Source organism: Bombina bombina, chromosome 6 (genome assembly GCF_027579735.1).
Source record: "Bombina bombina isolate aBomBom1 chromosome 6, aBomBom1.pri, whole genome shotgun sequence".
NCBI classification, from domain to species: domain Eukaryota; kingdom Metazoa; phylum Chordata; class Amphibia; order Anura; family Bombinatoridae; genus Bombina; species Bombina bombina.
The window spans coordinates 120,090,305-120,109,452 of record NC_069504.1 but is presented as its reverse complement, the minus strand read 5'-3'; the positions used below and the strand labels follow the sequence as shown (position 1 = coordinate 120,109,452).

The 19,148-nt window shown below is 39.1% G+C and overlaps 1 protein-coding gene across 3 annotated transcripts in view; it reads left to right on the top strand.

Annotated features, from left to right (window-relative positions):
* The window catches only part of LRRK2 (leucine rich repeat kinase 2), a 649,887-nt gene that overhangs the window by 168,467 nt on the left and 462,272 nt on the right, over positions 1–19,148 (top strand). For all 3 annotated transcript variants that reach the window (XM_053716587.1, XM_053716586.1, XM_053716588.1), the window contains 2 exons: positions 6,280–6,411; positions 14,133–14,252. In XM_053716587.1, coding sequence (XP_053572562.1) covers positions 6,280–6,411; positions 14,133–14,252 — 252 coding nt within the window. The remainder of the gene's footprint in view (positions 1–6,279; positions 6,412–14,132; positions 14,253–19,148) is intronic.

Below are 19,148 nucleotides of genomic sequence, written 5' to 3'. Positions count from 1 at the left end.
GCACTGTGGCTAAAATCCTGGTCAGCTGATGTTACTTCTAAGTCCAAATTACTTAATATACCTTTCAAGGGGCAGTCCTTATTTGGGCCCGGTTTGAAAGAAATTATCGCTGACATTACAGGAGGTAAGGGCCACGCCCTACCTCAAGACAAAGCCAAAGCTAAGGCTAGACAGTCTAATTTTCGTCCCTTTCGGAATTTCAAAACAGGAGCAGCATCAACCTCCACTGCACCAAAACAGGAAGGAGCTGTTGCTCGTTACAGGCAAGGCTGGAAGCCCAACCAGTCCTGGAACAAGGGCAAACAGGCCAGGAAACCTGCTGCTGCCCCAAAGACAGCATGAACCGAGAGCCCCCGATCCGGGACCGGATCTAGTGGGGGGCAGACTTTCTCTCTTCGCCCAGGCCTGGGCAAGAGATGTTCAGGATCCCTGGGCGCTAGAGATCATATCTCAGGGATACCTTCTAGACTTCAAATTATCTCCTCCAAGAGGGAGATTTCATCTGTCAAGATTGTCAACAAACCAGATAAAGAAAGAAGCGTTTCTACGCTGTGTACAAGATCTGTTATTAATGGGAGTGATCCATCCGGTTCCGCGGTCGGAACAAGGACAAGGGTTCTACTCAAACCTGTTTGTGGTTCCCAAAAAAGAGGGAACCTTCAGACCAATCTTAGATTTAAAGATTCTAAACAAATTCCTAAGAGTTCCATCGTTCAAAATGGAAACTATTCGGACAATCTTGCCCATGATCCAAAAGGGTCAGTACATGACCACAGTGGATTTAAAAGATGCTTACCTTCACATACCGATCCACAAAGATCATCACCGGTATCTACGGTTTGCCTTCCTAGACAGGCACTACCAGTTTGTAGCTCTTCCATTCGGATTGGCTACGGCCCCAAGAATCTTCACAAAGATTCTAGGTGCCCTCCTGGCGGTACTAAGACCGCGAGGGATTTCGGTAGCTCCGTATCTAGACGACATTCTAATACAGGCTTCAAGCTTTCAAACTGCCAAGTCTCATACAGAGTTAGTTCTGGCATTTCTAAGGTCGCATGGATGGAAAGTGAACGAAAAGAAGAGTTCTCTTTTTCCTCTCACAAGAGTTCCATTCTTGGGGACTCTTATAGATTCTGTAGAAATGAAGATTTACCTGACAGAGGACAGGTTAACAAAACTTCAAGATGCATGCCGTGTCCTTCATTCCATTCAACACCCGTCAGTAGCTCAATGCATGGAGGTGATCGGCTTAATGGTAGCGGCAATGGACATAGTACCTTTTGCACGCCTACACCTCAGACCGCTGCAATTATGCATGCTAAGTCAGTGGAATGGGGATTACTCAGATTTGTCCCCTACTCTGAATCTGAATCAAGAGACCAGAAATTCTCTTCTATGGTGGCTTCATCGGCCACACCTGTCCAGGGGGATGCCATTCAGCAGGCCAGACTGGACAATTGTAACAACAGACGCCAGCCTACTAGGTTGGGGCGCTGTCTGGAATTCTCTGAAGGCTCAGGGATTATGGAATCAGGAGGAGAGTCTCCTTCCAATAAACATTCTGGAATTGAGAGCAGTTCTCAATGCCCTTCTGGCTTGGCCCCAATTAACAACTCGGGGGTTCATCAGGTTTCAGTCGGACAATATCACGACTGTAGCTTACATCAACCATCAGGGAGGGACAAAAAGCTCCCTAGCAATGATGGAAGTATCAAAGATAATTCGATGGGCAGAGTCTCACTCTTGCCACCTGTCAGCAATCCACATCCCGGGAGTGGAGAACTGGGAGGCGGATTTCTTGAGTCGCCAGACTTTTCATCCGGGGGAGTGGGAACTTCATCCGGAGGTCTTTGCCCAAATACTTCGACGTTGGGGCAAACCAGAGATAGATCTCATGGCGTCTCGCCAGAACGCCAAACTTCCTCACTACGGGTCCAGATCCAGGGATCCGGGAGCGGTTCTGATAGATGCTTTGACAGCACCTTGGAACTTCGGGATGGCTTATGTGTTTCCACCCTTCCCGCTGCTTCCTCGATTGATTGCCAAAATCAAACAGGAGAGAGCATCAGTGATTCTAATAGCACCTGCATGGCCACGCAGGACTTGGTATGCAGATCTAGTGGACATGTCATCCTGTCCACCTTGGTCTCTACCTCTAAGACAGGACCTTCTGATACAGGGTCCGTTCAAACATCAAAATCTAACTTCTCTGAAACTGACTGCTTGGAAATTGAACGCTTGATTTTATCAAAACGTGGTTTTTCTGAGTCGGTTATTGATACCCTGATACAGGCTAGGAAGCCTGTTACCAGAAAGATTTACCATAAAATATGGCGTAAATACCTATACTGGTGTGAATCCAAACGTTACTCCTGGAGTAAGGTTAGGATCTCTAGGATCTTGTCCTTTCTACAAGAGGGCTTAGAAAAGGGTTTATCGGCTAGTTCATTAAAGGGACAGATTTCAGCTCTGTCCATCTTGTTACACAGGCGTCTGTCAGAAAATCCAGACGTCCAGGCCTTTTGTCAGGCTTTAGCTAGGATCAAGCCTGTGTTTAAAGCTGTTGCTCCACCATGGAGTTTAAACTTAGTTCTTAACGTTTTACAGGGTGTTCCGTTTGAACCCCTTCATTCCATTGATATAAAATTGTTATCTTGGAAAGTTCTGTTTTTAATGGCTATTTCCTCGGCTCGAAGAGTCTCTGAGTTATCAGCATTACATTGTGATTCTCCTTATCTGATTTTTCACTCAGACAAGGTAGTTCTGCGTACTAAACCTGGGTTCTTACCTAAGGTAGTTACTAACAGGAATATCAATCAAGAGATTGTTGTTCCATCCTTGTGTCCAAATCCTTCTTCAAAGAAGGAACGTCTTCTACACAATCTGGATGTAGTTCGTGCCCTCAAGTTCTACTTGCAGGCAACTAAAGAGTTTCGTCAAACTTCTTCCCTGTTTGTCGTTTATTCTGGACAGAGGAGAGGTCAAAAAGCTTCTGCTACCTCTCTCTCTTTTTGGCTTCGTAACATAATACGTTTAGCCTATGAGACTGCTGGACAGCAGCCTCCTGAAAGAATTACAGCTCATTCCACTAGAGCTGTGGCTTCCACTTGGGCCTTTAAGAATGAGGCCTCTGTTGAACAGATTTGCAAGGCTGCAACTTGGTCTTCGCTTCATACCTTTTCCAAATTTTACAAATTTGACACCTTTGCTTCTTCGGAGGCTATTTTTGGGAGAAAGGTTCTTCAGGCAGTGGTTCCTTCTGTATAATGAGCCTGCCTATCCCTCCCGTCATCCGTGTACTTTTGCTTTGGTATTGGTATCCCAGAAGTAATGATGACCCGTGGACTGATCACACATAACAGAAGAAAACATAATTTATGCTTACCTGATAAATTCCTTTCTTCTGTTGTGTGATCAGTCCACGGCCCGCCCTGTTTTTAAGGCAGGTAAATATCTTTTAAATTATACTCCAGTCACCACTTCACCCTTGGTTACTCCTTTCTCGTTGATTCTTGGTCGAATGACTGGGACTGACGTAGAGGGGAGGAGCTATATCAGCTCTGCTGGGTGAATCCTCTTGCATTTCCTGTTGGGGAGGAGTTATATCCCAGAAGTAATGATGACCCGTGGACTGATCACACAACAGAAGAAAGGAATTTATCAGGTAAGCATAAATTATGTTTTCACCGCCAAAAGCAATCAAATAAAAAAAAATTTTCACTTTTTCACAAACTTTTTCACAAACTGAAATTATTTGAAATTATTTACAAATAGCTTGTGCAATTATGGCACAAATGGTTGTAAATGCTTCTCTGGGATCCCCTTTGTTCAGAAATAGCAGACATATTGGTCTTTGGTGTTGCTTTTTGGTAATTAGAAGGCTGCTAAATGCTGCTGCGCACCACACGTGTATTATGCCCATTAGTGAAGGGGTTAATTAGGGAGCTTGTAGGCAGCTTGTAGAGTTAATTTTAGCTGTAGTGTAGTAGACATCCCAAAGTATTGATCTAGGCCCATGTTGATGTATTTCATGCCACCATTTCACCGCCAAAAGCAATCAAATAAAAAGAAATGTTCACTTTTTCACAAACTTTTTCACAAACTTTAGGTTTCTCACTGAAATTATTTACAAATAGCTTGTGCAATTATGGCACAAATGGTTGTAAATGCTTCTCTGGGATCCCCTTTGTTCAGAAATAGCAGACATATAGGTCTTTGGCATTGCTTTTTGGTAATTAGAAGGCTGCTAAATGCCGTTGCGCATCACACGTCAATTATGTCTAGCAGTGAAGGGGTTATTAGGGAGCTTGCAGGGTTAATTTTAGCTTTAATGTATAGATCAGTCTCCCACCTGACACATCACACCCCCTGATCCCTCCCAAACAGCTCCCTTCCCTCCCCCACCCCACAATTGTCCCCGCCATCTTACAAATAAAGGGTATTTTTGATTTTTTTTTTTTTAAATTATAGCTTATTTACATATGCTGTTGTGTAGGATCCCCCCTTAGCCCCCAACCTCCCTGATCCCCCCCTTAGCCCCCAACCTCCCTGATCCCCCCCCCAACATCACTCTAACTGTCCCCCTCTGCCTTTTTGGGGGCCATCTTGGGTACTGGCAGTTTTTTTTTCCCCCCTAGTTTTTTTTCTGTAGTGTAGCTTCCCTCCCACAGACCAACCCAACACCCCCTGATTTATCGTTTTATGTTGTAATTTTTTTTTTTTTAGCCACTGATCACTATGATTAGGATCCATATTTTCTGTAGTGTAGCGGTTCCCATCCGCTCCCTCCCTGTGCACGCGCCCGCCCCCTCCCCATCGTGCACGCACATGCGTCCGTGCGCGCCCCCGGTTATCGCCACCCACAATCCCGCCCCCTACACATCACTGGGCCCATCGATGGCCGCCACCCGCCTCCCACGTCGGCTCCCACCCACCAACGATACCCGCCATCGATGTCCGGGGCATAGAGGGCCACAGAGTGGCTCTCTCTGCATCGGATGGCCATGCACGGTTATTGCAGGATGCCTCCATATCGAGGCATCACTGCAATAACCGGAAAGCAGCTGGAAGCGAGCAGGATCGCTTCCAACTGGTTTCCAGACCGTGCAGGGTACGTCCTTGGTCGTTAACTGTCTGTCTTTTTTTAGAGGACATACCCTGCACGTCCTCGGTCATTAAGGGGTTAATGGACACACCACCCAGCTGATACTACTTAAAGGATCATTAAACCCACATTTTTTCTTTGATGATTCAGATAAAGAATACAGTTTTAAACAAAATTTCAATATCCTTCTATTATCTAATTTGCTTTAATCTTTAGATATCCTTTGTTTAAGAAATAGCAATGCACCTTTGTGCTGCCACCAATCAGCAGCTACTGAGCCTATCTAGATATGCTTTTCAGCAAACAATATGAATGAAGCAAATTAGATAATATAAGTAAATTAGAAAGTTGCTTAAAATCGCATGCTCTTTCTAAATCATGAAAGCCAAAATGAAGCTATTCATTTTTTTTAAATATATTTTTTTTTACAAACTATCAGCAATTTGTTTTTCATTGGATAGTTTAAGTAACCTTTATAAATAACAGAAAATCATATAATATGGCAAAATATGACGCTGCCCCCAACTGTTAACTTCATATTGCCACCTGGCTTTATAAGTTTTCGGTAGAGAATGCAGTAAATAATTGTTCATTTGAAGTATTATTTACTAGTAAGGTGTGTAGCTGTGCAAATAAAGCATAAATATCAGATATTCCTCCCTATGTTTGCATGAGAACTGAAATGTAGCTCAGTGTATTTCAGTTCTGAATAGATTAGTATACATGTATCCGCAAAAATGCTTCTAGTAAAAGCAATCACTGTTTCATTGAGAACTGTAACTGGGCACAGGTGAATGGCACATTTCTAGATATGCTTTGTGCATCTGCATTAATAGATCCTATTCCTGTGCCTGCAGAAATGCTTCTATTCATAAATAAAATCTACTAATGCACTTTTTGATTTTGACTATTATGACCTTTTATAGTCTGTCATTTAGAAGAGTGTTGCTCTTCAAAATGATGTCAGTGTAACATTTTTTTATCTGCTCCTGCCTTGGCTTTTTCTTATTGGTGTAGTGGAAAGGCAACGACCATTTGAGATATCCATCTGCTGTTAGTGTAAGAGACTCTACAAAAGGGAATCCGTATCACTGTACATTATATAATACCTCCCAGGTTATTGTAATTTCATTTTAATTAAACCTAAGTGTGTGCTATTTCTTTTTTTTTTTTAGCCAGCAATGTTGAAGTTCTCATGTCTGGAAATGTAAGATGTTATAATCTAATAATGGAAGCCATGAAAAACTTTCCAAACAGTGAGAAAATTCAAGAAGTGGGTTGTTCCTTATTTCACAAACTTACTTATGGTGAGTATGAAACATGTGCTTTAACAATAAATCTGAGGCTGTGCTTAAATTGCATAATTAATCTACAACAAAGTGTGCAACTGTGAAATAGCTTCCTTTCATTATTAAACATGGAATTCTGAGATTGTGACATTCTGAGAACCTAGGAGATGGACTGCTTAATGGTCTGAGATACACTGACAGACTTGTTTTATGTTGGTAGATTTGTTAAAGCCTGACGGCTCATGAATGGACTGTTGTATCTCTTTAGGATGTGAGTTATTCTTTATCAGACTGAAAAGAAAAGTTATGCTTAAAGGGACAGTATACACTCATTTTCATATAACTGCATGTAATAGACACTACTATAAAGAATAAGATGCACAGATACTGATATAAAAATCCAGTATAAAACTGTTTAAAAACGTACTTAGAAGCTCTCAGTTTAGCTCTGTTGAAAAGGTAGCTGGAAAGCCCACTGCAAGTGGGAAATAAGACACTTCCCCCCTCCCCCTTCTTTTGCATATGAAAAGACCCTTTACACAAACAGGAGCAAGCTGGAGAAGGTAGCTGACGGTATTCACATAAAACTTTGGGGCTTGGTTAGGAGTCTGAAAATCAGAGCAATGTTATTTAAAAATAAGCAAAACTATACATTTAAAAAAATCAAACTTTATGGGCTTTATAAATAGATCATCTACAAAACATTTATGCAAAGACAAAATGAGTGTATAATGGCCCTTTAAACAGTATTCTACTACCTTTTCTTTTTTTTCCGTAAAGGGATATAAAACCCAACAATTTTATTTCATGATTCAGATAGAGCATGTGATTTTAAGCTTTCTATTATCAATTGTTCTTCATTCTTTTGTTGACGAGCAGGGACTGATGCTAAGAAGCCGGCCCATTTCTGAAGCACGATATGGCACCAGTTTAGCAAGAATGTTGTCCATTTGCAAGAGCACTAGATGGCAGCACTGTTTTCTGCCATGTAGTGCTCTAGATGCCTATCTAGGTATCTCTTCAACATAGGAACAAAGCAAATTTGATAATAGAAGTAAATTGGAAACTTTTTTTAAAAAAAATGGTATGCTCTGTCTGAATATCAAAATACATTTTTTGGGGTTTCGTATCCCTTTAAGTTTTTTTTTAGGAACATAAATTGACTTCTTATTAATCAGTAAAAATTATGTCTCTCATGCCAAAGAGCAATACTTTGTTAAAGAGACAGTAAACACCTTTAGATTTTGAAATAAATAAATTTTTAGTTATGCACAATGAAACCGTTTTGCAATATAGTTTCATTATTTATTTTCCCCCTTTTCATGTAATTTAGTGCTGAAAATAAACTCTCAGGCATTGAAAAGCACCCTGTTGACTTCTAATAAATCTACCCTGCTAGATATATGTCCCTAATTGGCTTTAACTGATAACTGCAAAATGGTTCACTGCTATCTTTATAACAGTGGCTAGCTTTGCTGTCTGCTGCCTACAGCCCAGATTGGCTTCTCTAAATAAGGCAAATGGTGTGTGGTGTTTGACTATTGAAAAATAAATGTAAAAATAAGGATGTTAATTTGTTTTAGAAACATTAGGACTTGGCTGATATTCTGTTCTATGGTAGCACAAAAGAAATGTCTTGTCATTTCAAGGTGTTTATTGTCACTTTAAACTGTGTTTCTATAAAAATAAAGAGTATAGTTTATGTATTTACATTGTACTTGTGTCATCACATTGGGGGTTTTATTTGTGCTTTATTATTAAAAGGAATCTAAATATTGATTAACTTTATAATATCTGTAGGTATAGCAACCTAAATCAATAAATAACATACAGGTTGGATATTGTTTTATTATAGCTTGTTTTCAGCAAGCAAAAGTTATGTCCTCAAAATACATACTGTTCGTATGTCCATAAGAATTGATTTGAGAGCACGCATGTATATAATATCCTTTTAGCTTTCATTTCCTTGAAATGTGTTTTATGTACTATTGTCAAGCAAGTGTAATTTAATTAGCCAATTTATCAACTGATTTGCAATAACTTTTTGGATTTCAAAATTGCAGGTTCTACTTCTGATAGTATTTAGTATTAATAAGGTTGATCTATATAGAGGAGGCTTGCTGAATGCTCAGAGATGAACAGATAATCCAACCAGGAATAGCTTTGAAAGCTCTAATACTGACAAAGTATTTTCTTATACCACTGATACATCTATGTCGTATGAGCACAAATAAGATTTCAGGAAATGGGAGTTAGAATACTAGATGACTGAGGTATTACCAAGAAATTTCTGAGGTCTGAGCACTGTAGAAGTCTTTGAACCTGACTAATGGCGGGAATTGACCAGCAGGATACTTTTAGCAGGTACTGGCCAGCAGGAGGAAGTAGCGGGCAGTGGTCATCAGATTCAGAAGCAGATAATGCCAAACAATGGTTGGCAAGTACAATATTATATGGATTGTATAACTGGCCAGTAGGTACGTTGGCAGGGAAGTTCCAAAAGGATATAAATGGCAGATATTGACTAGCAGGTTACCTATAGCAAATATCTTCAAGCAACGGACGGAAGAGGCAGTACGTAGTGGTTAGTGGCCAACTAGCAGATAGCAATCAGAAGATACAATGACCTTTATATACTGGCAAGATACCAAAGCAGGTTTAGGTTAAAAGGCAGTTATTGACCAGCAGGACACATGGCAGGATAATGCCAGGAGCTCAGGCTACCTAACAGGTAGCAGACAAAACAACCATGCTTCTAATAGACCTATGTTGTTCTTATATAAGTGAAATAACATTCCAGAAAAATGTTGCAGTGTTGGACAACCTGTATTTTCTGATTTTTGTCTTTTTTTTTTTTTTTTTTTTTTAAGTACATTTAATTGAATAAAATAATGAGTGGGATATTTGTTATGTATTGAAACTTATTTTATATGTAGCTGACCATAGTTTAGAAGTTACCCATTTCTTTCATTAAGTTTTGATATCCTTTTTCTTAAACAGGATTTGAAAATAGGTGAAATCTCACATCCTCTTAAAGATTAGAAATAGCTTTTTGTGGTTGGGTAGTTTTCTTAATATCTTTTACTTCTGAGGGAAAATATATGATATTATTAAAGTGTGCGACCACATCATTCGTGGTTCCAGTTTTTAAGAACTTCTTGTGGCCTTTCACAGTATCTTCCTCCAGAAAAAAATGTCAAAATTAAGTCAAGATTATGCAACCAAAAAAAAATAGTGAGAAAGTAAAATAAATTAATAAATAAATAAATTATTCAGCCTTATTTTTGTGTATTTTGGTAAATAAATGAGAAATTGTGAGAAAGTAAAAAAAAAATAAAAAAAAATCAGCCTTATTTTTGTGTGTTTCGTTAAGAGGTATAACTGACTAAAGTCAAAGCAAAAAAAATTAAAGGAATAAATTGGTTGCATATAAATAATCATTTGTTTTTTATATATAATATCCTGTCCACCTTTTCTTTCATGAGGTGACATTCAATTCCTGACTACTAGGAGAAGTAAAAAATACCCACGATACCAAGAACTTTACATTTTCCCCACTTTCCTGTCACCTCAGTCTTATTTTTGTCTCCACAGGTGAAACTTGTGCTACAGATTCTTCATTGACAAGGGTTCTCAGACAGACTTGAGACCCATTATCTTGAGACCTGGGAATAGGACAGAGGAGTGTATGTGGGTACTTGGCAGCGAAAATTAATCTCCCATGGAGAGAATTTCACTTGCCTGCCACAAGTGTTTCTGTCCTTCGGCCTCCTCCTGCTTGTACTTCTCTTTTAGAAGTAAGAGTAAAGAGTTAAAATCTGCTTCTACATTAGATGAAATATCTAATCTTTCTAAAGATTTAGCTTCATAAAAAAGGAAGGAGAAATTTTTTAATACAAAGAAAATAGCAGGCTATATAAAGATGCAATCAAATTGAAGCAAAAAGAAGTGAAAGTGACTGTATTGGCCAATGTATTTCCCCAATACAGTCACAAGTGAAACACTTGATAAAATGTGCTCTAACCATTAGAATTAATGTTGTCATCTTATTAACCAGCAAACCATATAACTTCTCTTGTCAAAGACATGTGCAATAAATACAATTCCAGATGCATTCATTTACAATTAATAAAATAATAATTGGTTTTAAGAAAATTGCATTTTCAGGTTTATTTGTGTATATGAAGTAGCTGATTTTGTGCTTTTAAATCACAGCCTATTACAATGGGTTGAGTTTCAGGTAATATCATATCTCATTATGTTATCACTTTGTATACACACACATGCTTTCTTATCTTATATTTGTCTTGGAAACCAAAGCTGAATACTTAGAGAGAGCAATGGAAAATTAACATTTTATTACTTAACCCCTTAACGATCAGCGCTGTACCCTATACGACGCTGGTAGTTAAGCCCTTTAGGACCTTAACTAAAGGGGCACTGCAGAAATGGAGTTGCAGAGTTACCGATGCAGAGAGGGCCACTCTGTGGCCTTCTCTGCATCAGACAGCGGTGGTGGGTGGGAGGGTAAGGAGTGAGGCGGGTAACCACTATGCTACATAGTAGCGGTGAACAGCGGCAGTGAGTGGGAAGGAGGGAGGGGGAGGAGGGGAAGCAGGGAGAGGGCGATCCTATAGTGGGGTAGAGGGTGGGAAAGCAATCTGGGAAGGGGTGGGTGTATGGTAATTAGGGGGCAGCTACAATACAGAAAAAAAAAGTTTTTTTTTTGGGTAAAATAAATAAAAAATAGAGCAAACTGGGTACTGGCAGAAAGCTGCTAGTACCTAAGATGGCGGCTAATAGGTAGAGGGGGGAGGTTTAGAGAGCTGTTTGGTGGATGGGGATCATGGACGTTTGGGGTCAAGGGGGATCCTACACTGCAGAATATATATATATATATATATATATATATATATTTAAATGATTAAAAAAAAAGCCTTTTATTTTAGTACTGTCAGACTTTCTGCCAGTAATTAAGATGATGGTGACCATTGTAGGGGAGGGAAGAGAGCTGTTTGAGTGGGATTAGGGAGGCATCAGGGGGTGGGATGGGTCAGGTGGGAGGGTAAACTATACACTAAAGAAATTAACCCTACAAGCTACCTAATTAACCTCTTTATTGCTGGGCATAATACAAGTGTGGTGCGCAGTGCCATTTAGCGGCCTTCTAAATACCAAAAAGCAATGCCAAAGCCATATACCGTATGTCTGCTATTTCTTAACAAAGGGGATCCCAGATAAGCATTTACAACCATTTGTGCCATGATTGCACAAGCTGTTTGTGTAATTTCAGTGAGAAACGTAAAATTGTGAAAAAGTTAACAATTTTTTTTTATTTGATCGCATTTGGCGGTGAAATGGTGGCATGAAATATACCAAAATGGGCCTAGGTCAATACTTTAAAAAATATATAGTTTTGATAGGTAAATATTAAAAAAGGCTCTGTTTCTGTTAAAATATAGTGATGGCCAAAATGCTAAAAATGCTCTGGTATGAAATGCCCAGTCCTTAAGGGGTTAAAGGGACAGTCTACAATAGAATTGTTATTGTTTTAAAAGATAGATAATCCATTTATTACCCATTCCCCAGTTTTGCACAACCAACACAGATATATTAATATACTTTTTACCTCTGTGATCACCTTGTATCTAAGCATCTTCTGATAGCCCCCTAATCACATGACTGTTTTTTATTTATTATCTATTGACTTGCATTAAGTAGTTTTGTGTTGTGCTAAATCTTAAATAACTCCCCGGGGCGTGAACACATTGTTATCTATATGGCCCACATGAACTAGCAGTTTCATGTTGTGAAAAGCAAATACAAAAGCATGTGATTAAGAGGCTGTCAATAGAGCCTTTGAAACAGGAAGACATTTAGAGATTTAAATGTTATAAAGTATATTAACCCCTTAACGACCAAGAACTTACAGGGTGCGTCCTACAAAAAAGGTCAGTTAACAACCAACGACGTACCCTGTACGTCCTTAGGGGTTTGAAGCGGTGGAAGCGATCCTGATTGCTTCCAGCCACTTTCATGGTATTGCAGTGATGCCTCGATATTGAGGCATTCTCCAATACCAATTTTTTACACTCTGTGGCCCTCTCTGCACCGGTAGCGATGGTGCCGATCGTTGGTGTGTGGGAGCCATAGCAGGGAGGCGGTTGGGCGGCCCATCGCTACTCAGCATCTGGTTCCTGTATGTGCAATGTGCACGCATGTGCGGGCTCGCGCGCAGCAACTGCTGCCACCAATGTAAGTGTTTGGGAAGGAGGAAGAGGGAGGGGGGGATAAATAAAGATCAAAGGATCTGGGAGGGGGGTATTGGGGGGGCAGCCTCACTACAGAAAAATGTATTCAATAAAAAAAAATTGGGGGGGCAAACTGGGTAATGGCAGACATCTGCCAGTACCCAAAATGGCGGCAAATAGGTAGCAGGGGGAGGGTTAGAGAGCTGTTTGTGGGAGATCAAGGAGGTTGGGGCTAAGGGGGGGATCCATCACATCTGAATAGATATTTAAAAAAAAAAAAAAAAAAAGCCTTATTTTAGTACTGGCAGGCTTTCTGCCAGTACTTAAGATGGCGGGGACAATTGTGGGGTGGGGGAGGGAAGAGAGCTGTTTGGGAGGAATCGGGGTGGGATGTGTCAGGTGGGAGGCTGATCTCTACACTAAAGCTAAAATTAACCCTACAAGCTACCTAATGAACCCCTTCACTGCTGGGCGTAATACAAGTGTCGTGCGCATCAGCATTAAGTGGCCTTCTAATTACCAAAAAACAATGTCAAAGCCATATATGTCTGCTATTTCTGAACAAAGGGGATCCCAGAGAAGCTTTTACAACCATTTGTGCTATAATTACACAAGCTGTTTGTAAATAATTTCAATTAGAAACCTAAACTTTGTGAAAAATTTTTTTATTTGATCGCATTTGGCGGTGAAATGGTGGCCTGAAATATACCAAAATGGGCCTAAATAAATACTTGAGGTTGTCTACTACACTACACTACAGCTAAAATTAACCCTACAAACTCCCTACAAGCTCCCTTATTAACCCCTTCTCTGCTGGGCATAATACACGTGTGGTGCGTAACGGCATTTAGCGGCCTTCTAATTGCCAAAAAGCAATGCCAAAGCCATATATGTCTGCTATTTCTGAACAAAGGGGATCACAGATAAGCATTTACAACCATTTGTGCCATAATTGCACAAGCTGTTTGTAAATAATTTCAGTGAGAAACCTAAAGTTTGTGAAAAAGTGAACAACTCTTCTAAGGAGTCAGCCAATTTGTGGTTCAGAACCATGGACAGTACTTGTTTATTGGTGCTGTCCAATCAGCAAGGACAACCCAGGTTGTTCACCAAAAATGGGCCGGCATCTAAACTTACATTCTTGCCTTTAAAATAAAGATACCAAGAGAATGAATAAAATTTGATCATAGGAGTAAATTAGAAAGTTGCTTAAAATTGCATGCTCTATCTGAATCATGAAAGAAAAAATTTGGGTACAGTGTCCCTTTAATCTTATAGAAAATGACTGCCTCCCTACAAGCACTTTGTGAGACACATTAATGAATTTTTGTATTGTTTTGTAAAGCGTATTCTTCACTTTGTCTGCTAGAGAGGTATGCAATCCATCATGAAACAGCATTTAAATGTTATGATGTTTCTAAAAGGCTCCTGTAACCAACAGGTTAATAACATTTTTGAATTGGCTGAATATATTTTGTTTTCCCACAGGAAGTTTTTTTAACATCCTTGTACTAAATGAAGCTCACGAAGTCATCGTAAAGTCCTTAATAACATATCCTGCAAATGCAAAAGTACAATCCTCTGCCCTCAGCTGTCTGGCTCTCCTAAGTAAGTATTACTTTTTATAAATGTTTATTACAGAGCAGACTGCTGAAATGTTAATGATTCATAATAAAGAAGGTTGTAAGATTTCTTTAATTACGCAAAACAAATAAAATAAAAAAGTCAGCCAATGAGAAGTTAAAATTCAACATTACATCACATAGTTCGAAGTCTAAGCTAAAAATTTATATTTTTTTTAGTCTGTCTTGAAAGTAAAAACATAGCTATTGGTTTGTATTTCTTCCGTAATTTCATAACACTATTGCAGAATTAATGTTACACAATAAAAAGTTTAATCTGATGTGATTTTGGTATTGGAAAAACATCATTAAACCAGAGTATTTTTTTTTGTGTTGTGAATTATGTAAGTGAATATAAAACAATTAATTTTTATTCAAAAAAGGCTATTATAAAGGAAAAGGGGTTGTATATGCAGGACTATTCTGAAGAAAAATTAGGATGAGTACAGTCACATTGCATAATTCCCCTCTGTTCTATTTCAAAATTAAATGGACATTAAATGTACATGAAACTATTTTTATATATATTAAACTAATTATATATATTTCTATTAGGTAAGTAAAAAATACGGAGGGGGTATGGGGGATTTGTGGCAAGCGCTAGACTCAGGAAAACAATCTGAATAAATAATTGGATGGATCATAAAACGAATCTAGAATAGGGCTTGTATACAATGATTACAAATACAGAAAATAGATATACACTTGCGCTCCTATTTATAAAGATTAAATATAAAAGAGTATGTATCTACATCCGATATAGTATATCTATAAATTATAAAACAATAAGACAGTATACATCAGTGAGATACAGTTCATTAGCATCAGAGTTACAGAAAAGTTTTTTTTACATCAGAACAAATAATATAATTAGAAAAGGCAATAGGGTGCCACAGAAATATATGAAGCAAGATGGGGTTTCAATGGCACTGCCTGAGCAAATATAGTGACTACACCCTCAAATGATTACTGGTTTTATTACATATAATCGCAGGGTAGACGGTGCTGTGTATTATTTGCTGTATGAAATGAGGCATGGGTGAAACAATGTCAGGTACTGCACTATTCTTTATTGCACTTTAAATATAATTCCATGTTTGAGCATCATACACTTATGCCAAGTGGATTTTTAGCAGCCTGAATGACTAATTGGCCACCCAGATACTGAGTAACTAGCCTCTGTAACGTTTGTAAATCAGTAATATAACTAATATTCAACTTGTTGAACTTGTTAATATTCAACATTGTTTCACCCATGCCTCATTTCATACAGCATGATAATTATTGCTACTGTTAGTGTCACAATAATTATCTTTAAATTAACATTACACGCTTGCTGTGCAAATGCTACTATCTTATATACAGCATAGTGCAAATTTAGTCATTGCCAAGTAATATTTGCAAACTAATACTACTTTTCAAGCATACTTATATATGTCAAGTGAAACAATACTCTTTGTAATCTTCACAGTCTAATACATGGCAGTTTTATGTTAGCAACTATTTTAAAAAACTAACTATTGATATACTTTATAAGCTGTCATAAGCTTAACTACCTTGCACTTTACAAGCTGTCATATGCTTAACTATCTTGACTGGACAAAATATAACGTTTCACACGGGGATGTCCCGAACTGTTAAACGCGGATACCCAAGTATGCACCAATCGCACTGATTTTTAAGTTAATGTTTTCTGTGCTTTATGCACCAACGTGCTTCACTTAATTAATAGCACTCCATGCTAACAAGAGATTCTGGGTAATACTCAGACAATATTGGACATATAGTCTAAATCTGCAATATATACTTATGTTGAACACAACTCTTGCAAATTAACAATTTATATTGGTCCCCACAACAAAGGGCAACCAAGTTATTTTCGTTTTGCAGAGTTCTATCATATATTGCAGGCTATACTGCTAATACCTAAATAGCATAACAACCTCAAGCTGTTACATTTAGGCACTTACTGAGATATAAGAAAATCCTTATATCACACCCCAGGCAGCTATTGTTTTTAATTGCACATCCCTTTATTTTATCTCCTGTTTTTTGCGTATTTAGTTATGTTTTAATTATTCAAGTGAACTCCCTTTACCATTTGGTACTCTCTTTCCACAATGTATATACACATTTCGTGTCTACATGAGTTCTAAGTGTGTATTCGTTAATGGTCTCTCTTGCCCATGCTTCCCTTTTGCCACAGAAATATATATGTGAGTGAATGTGTCCCAAAGTCCCAAAGTAAAAAAAAACGGTTGTTGCCACTAAGGAGTACTCATATGAACCATCAAGTTAGAGTCCCATGTGTTCAGATACACTCCAAAAGGTGAAGACAATCCACACAAACCCTTTTGGGTATATACTCACAGAAACTGCCCTCAATCTGTATGAGGTACGGGCAGAGCATAGGTCCTCAGTGCGGCTTGTATGTACGTAGTCTGTTGTGTGTTCCTTCCCTTCACTTCAGGGTTCCTTATTGGGCTCAAGCCGTATGGGCCAGCAACAGCTGCACAGGAAGTAAATGAGCCCATTTACTTCCTGTGCAGCTGTTGCTGGCCCATACGGCTTGAGCCCAATAAGGAACCCTGAAGTGAAGGGAAGGAACACACAACAGACTACGTACATACAAGCCGCACTGAGGACCTATGCTCTGCCCGTACCTCATACAGATTGAGGGCATTTTCTGTGAGTATATACCCAAAAGGGTTTGTGTGGATTGTCTTCACCTTTTGGAGTGTATCTGAACACATGGGACTCTAACTTGATGGTTCATATGAGTACTCCTTAGTGGCAACAACCGTTTTTTTTACTTTGTGACTTTGGGACACATTCACTCACATATATATTTCTCTTGTTACGTGTATCCAGTCCACGGATCATCCATTACTTGTGGGATATTCTCCTTCCCAACAGGAAGTTGCAAGAGGATCACCCACAGCAGAGCTGCTATATAGCTCCTCCCCTCACTGCCATATCCAGTCATTCTCTTGAAACTCTCAACTAAGATGGAGGTCGTAAGAGGACTGTGGTGTTTTATACTTAGTTTATTTCTTCAATCAAAAGTTTGTTATTTTTAAATGGTACCGGAGTGTACTGTTTATCTCAGGCAGTATTTAGAAGAAGAATCTGCCTGCGTTTTCTATGATCTTAGCAGAAATAACTAAGATCCTTTGCTGTTCTCACATATTCTGAGGAGTGAGGTAACTTCAGAGGGGGAATAGCGTGCAGGTTTTCCTGCAATAAGGTATGTGCAGTTAAAATATTTTTCTAGGGATGGAATTTGCTAGAAAATGCTGCTGATACCGAAGTAATGTAAGTAAAGCCTTAAATGCAGTGATAGCGACTGGTATCAGGCTTATTAATAGAGATACATACTCTTATAAAAGTGTATTTTAAAACGTTTGCTGGCATGTTTAATCATTTTTTACATATGTTTGGTGATAAAACTTATTGGGGCCTAGTTTTTTCCAGATGGCTGGCTTGAATTTTGCCTAGAAACAGTTCCCTGAGGCTTCCCACTGTTGTAATATGAGTGGGAGGGGCCTATTTTGGCGTTTTTTTGCACAGCAAAAATTACAGACACAGACATCCAGCTTCTTCCTGCATGATCCAGGACTTCTCTGAAGGGCTCAAAAGGCTTCAAAAGTCGTATTGAGGGAGGTAAAAAGCCACAGTAGAGCTGTGGCAGTTGTTGTGACTGTTTAAAAAACGTTTTTGTCATTTGTTATTCCGTTTTTGGTATTAAGGGGTTAATCATCCATTTGCAAGTGGGTGCAATGCTCTGCTAACTTATTACATACACTGTAAAAATTTTGTTAGTGTAACTGCATTTTTTCACTGTTAATTCAAAATTTGAGAAAATTTGTGTTTCTTAAAGGCGCAGTAACGTTTTTTCTATTGCTTGTAAACTTGTTTTAAAGTGTTTTCCAAGCTTGCTAGTCTCATTGCTCGTCTGTTTAAACATGTCTGACACAGAGGAACCTACTTGTTCATTATGTTTGAAAGCCATGGTGGAGCCCCATAGGAAAATGTGTACTAAATGTATTGATTTCACCTTAAACAGTAAAGATCAGTCTTTATCTATAAAAGAATTATCACCAGAGGGTTCTGTCGAGGGGGAAGTTATGCCGACTAACTCTCCCCACGTGTCAGACCCTTCGCCTCCCGCTCAGGGGACGCACGCTAATATGGCGCCAATTACATCAGGGACGCCCATAGCGATTACCTTGCAGGACATGGCTGCAATCATGAATAATACCCTGTCAGAGGTATTATCCAGGTTGCCTGAATTAAGAGGCAAGCACGATAGCTCTGGGGTTAGGAGCGATACAGAGCACGCGAATGCTGTTAGAGCCATGTCTGATACTGCGTCACAGTATGCAGAACATGAGGACGGAGAGCTTCAGTCTGTGGGTGACATCTCTGACTCGGGGAAACCTAATTCAGAGATTTCTAATTTTAAATTTAAGCTTGAGAACCTCCATGTATTGCTTGGGGAGGTATTAGCTGCTCTGAATGACTGTAACACAGTTGCAATTCCAGAGAAATTGTGTAGGCTGGATAGATACTATGCGGTGCTGGTGCGTACTGACGTTTTTCCTATACCTAAAAGGCTTACAGAAATTATTAGCAAGGAGTGGGATAGACCCGGTGTGCCCTTTTCCCCACCTCCTATATTTAGAAAAATGTTTCCAATAGACGCCACTACACCAGACTTATGGCAGACGGTCCCTAAGGTGGAGGGAGCAGTTTCTACTTTAGCAAAGCGTACCACTATCCCTGTTGAGGACAGTTGTGCTTTTTCCGATCCAATGGATAAAAAATTGGAGGGTTACCTTAAGAAAATGTTTATTCAACAAGGTTTTATTTTACAGCCCCT